A 3,398-nucleotide genomic window follows, 5' to 3' on the forward strand; every position below is an offset into this window, starting at 1 on the left:
AAACAACAAGATGCACTGACAGTTGCAAAATCATTATGTAAAGATATAATACCAAGGTATGGTATACCAGAAATAATTTATAGTGATAATGGAACACACTTCGTGAATACAATCATAAATAAAATAGGGCAAATGTTTCACATAGATTTAAAACACCATTGTTCATACCAACCTCAAAGTGCAGGCCTGGTGGAAAGAATGAATGGAACGATGAAAAATAGACTGAAAAAATGTATGGAAGAAACTAAACGTCCATGGACTCAATGTATAGATCTGGTAAAATTGCATATCAATATTACAAGTTCCACAGGACTGACACCTTATGAAGTTCTTTTTGGCAGACCATATAGGGTACCTTATTTTTCCACACAGTGGGAAATTGATAATGAGGCCAACCTAGCCGATTACATGAGGAAAACTTTAGAGAAAAGAAATGAATTGATATTGCCAGAAAGCGAGTGTACTTCTCTTCAACAGGAGGAACAGGTCGTTCCGGGAGACTGGGTTCTGATCAGGAGCCTAAAAAGGAAACACTGGAACTCTCCGAAGTGGGAAGGCCCTCACCAAGTTCTGCTGACCACACCAACTGCAGTAAAAATTGCAGCACGAAACACCTGGATCCACCTTGCGCATTGTAAGAAGGTCATCTCAACCGAGACACCCGACAAGGGGAAGGTAGGCAAGCCTGGTGACTAAGTGGGGGCAGATCAATAGGATCTGAAAACATTTTAGGCCAGTGAAGAACTATAAGCCACCCTACCCTATTAGGGGTCTCTCGGCCGATATGACTTTCGCGTGGATAAAGTTTGAGATTTTGTGTTGTGCAGCCTTGGTTGCAGTGAAAGCTTTGTATACACCAACATATACACCGATAAATAATAATAATGGACATTCAACTAAAAATCTTAGGTTACCTGATAAGATGGACTTTACATCATGCGCTAGGAGCAACAGCATTGCTGACTCAGCAACAATGATTTGTTTGCCGACTAACAAGATGACAACTGCTATTATACCATGGTCTGAAGTTAAATTGAGTGAAGCATCCGTTTTCAAAGTAGGACAACATGCGTATAGTGCGCAAAGTTATGGACGCCGGTACACATGGTACTTAACTGTGAGAACTAGAAGATGGGATGTACTGGTAGCAGAAACGGGACAAGACTGGTCTGACTGGACGACTGAAAAATGTGCAAAAACTTTGCGGAAGAAACTTTCATTAACACACGTAGCGATAGGAATTCAGTTAACTATTAACTCGACAAATTGGGGATGCGACAATAATCCGTGTGAAGAATTAGATTTAAGCCCATATTCTCAAGGGGTAGATCCTTATCATACTATTGTAATTTGTGTATCTACCATTTTAAAGAATCCCGTTGAGGCTACCCCTATAAAAAATATAGAGACCAAAACTTCGATGAAAAAACGATCTAAAATGGTGCTAAAATTTAAAGGAAAACTCTCTGTAGATGATCACTTTTTGGCTGTTACAGGAGTTACCCAATTAGGAAATAATTGGCTACTATTAATGGAATCAGCTGCTAAGACTGCAAATTCTAGCTGTGTTTCATGTATGGGCCCGAGACCATTGCTACGAGTAATTCCAGCAGCTCTTCCATCAACATGCCTTTTAGAAGTAATGACAAAATTGACGCCTAATGCGGATTGCATTGCTTGGAATGATGTCTACCCGGCTACGAAAGCAACGAAAGATAAGCCTATCTTTTCGACCGATGTGGCAGTGGCTAACTTTACTTGTGTTAATCTTACAGGAACACAAAATAGAGTGGGAGGCTTATCATCAGCGTGGTGCAAAACAACTCTGCTCCAATCAGGTACACTACTGCCACGCAGCGATGTGTGGTGGTGGTGTGGGGGTACTAAATTATTTGATTCATTAAAGGACGCAGTTGGAACTTGTGCATTGGTGTCACTTCTCTTACCAGTGTCTATTTTTCCATCCACAGCAGGGGACATTCAAAGAGCAGTTGAAGCCCACGAATCCCCCTATTATTACGCCAGGAAAAGACGAAGTGCTTAATAAACTACATACACTATAACGTGCAAAGATTGGGGAACTTCACTGAAGAAGGATTTATAGCTATTAAAGAACAATTGGCAGCAACATCACTCATGGCATTTCAAAACCGCATCGCGGTGGACATGCTGTTGGCAGAGAGAGGAGGGGTTTGCGCCATGATTGGTGATCAGTGTTGTACTTTCATTCCTAACAACACTTCTCCGGAAGGGTCCCTCACAAGAGCCATTACAGGCTTGCGCGCCCTGAACCGAAAGCTGAAGGAACACTCAGGTGTGAATACCTCTGCATGGGATGAGTGGTGGAACAAAACGTTTGGTAAATATAAAAATTTGGTATTTTCGGTAATGATTTCTATAACAATGTTCACCTCAATCCTTGTACTGTGTGGATGTTGTTGTATTCCCTGCATTCGCGTTTTGATTGTCCGACTTATCTCAACAGCTCTCGCTCCAACAAATTCCAAACTACAGGAAATATATCCTTTGATTAATTACAGAAGTGCTGGTGATGGAGGAGACACTGATGACCAAGTTGATGACGACGACTGAATTTACCTGGGAGATACTATTCGTTAATCCAAAACGCTCAAATAAAAAAAAAAAAAAAAATAAATAAAAATAAAAAAATTAATAAATAAATAAATAATGATAAAGGGGTCTACATTTGCTATCAAGCTAATGATTTGATGGAATTAAATCCTTGGAAGTTCCATTGATGATAATTTTTTTGGGGCAAATGTAGAATAAACAGGAGGGAATGTTAGAATAATATTAAGAGGTTATTATACATTTGCCGTGATGCAGCTTATTTTAATATGTAGTGCATATAACATGTTGCAGTTTAATATAGTGAACTATGCTGAGTGTTTGCAGTGTGAGGGGTGATACAGGGAGACACCTCTACTGCAGAGAGGTGTCTGCAATTGGCGGGGCGGTGGCACTTCTTCAGAAGTGAGGTTGAAGTAAACAACATCCTGAAGAGCCCTGATAAGTTGGCATCGAAGTCTGAAGCAAGCAACTGGGTCCTGATAAAGGATGTTGACGTCAAAGTCAGCTGCGATCCATGGCGACACCCCAATGATAAACCGGACTGAACCAGCTTTTGAGAAGACGAACTGTACCACCCTTGAGTGTAATCTGATTCCCCGATGTTATAAAAGGGAATTTGTGAAAAGCATCGAGGAACAGGGGGGGGGAGATAAAGTTGTCAAATAAACTTTGTTTAACCTTTCTGTCTCCACAAGAGCTGTTTGTCTCTCCTTTTAGCGCACGAACACTATATGTCAAATTGGCGAACCTGACATACAATTGGTCCTTCAGAGCCGTGGACCCAACATACTGGAGGCGTCCAGGGG

General features: G+C 41.0%; 1 protein-coding gene across 1 annotated transcript; it reads left to right on the forward strand.

The window, feature by feature from the left end:
• The first annotated feature begins 707 nt into the window (after nt 1–707).
• Nucleotides 708–2,044, forward strand: LOC148315958 (uncharacterized). Its single transcript, XM_088287128.1, has one exon. The coding sequence runs from the start codon at nt 785–787 to the stop codon at nt 2,042–2,044; it is 1,260 nt and encodes a 419-aa protein (XP_088143254.1). The 5' UTR covers nt 708–784.
• Nucleotides 2,045–3,398: the final 1,354 nt, after the last annotated feature.

This window comes from Idiotropiscis lumnitzeri, unplaced genomic scaffold (assembly GCF_059441095.1).
Source record: "Idiotropiscis lumnitzeri isolate Australia: NSW breed Sydney's pygmy pipehorse unplaced genomic scaffold, RoL_Ilum_1.0 HiC_scaffold_29, whole genome shotgun sequence".
NCBI lineage: Eukaryota > Metazoa > Chordata > Actinopteri > Syngnathiformes > Syngnathidae > Idiotropiscis > Idiotropiscis lumnitzeri.

Excerpts from the sequence above, each read along its gene's own strand:
- LOC148315958 (XM_088287128.1), top strand. The coding sequence starts at position 785 with ATGACTTTCGCGTGGATAAAGTTTGAGATTTTGTGTTGTGCAGCCTTG.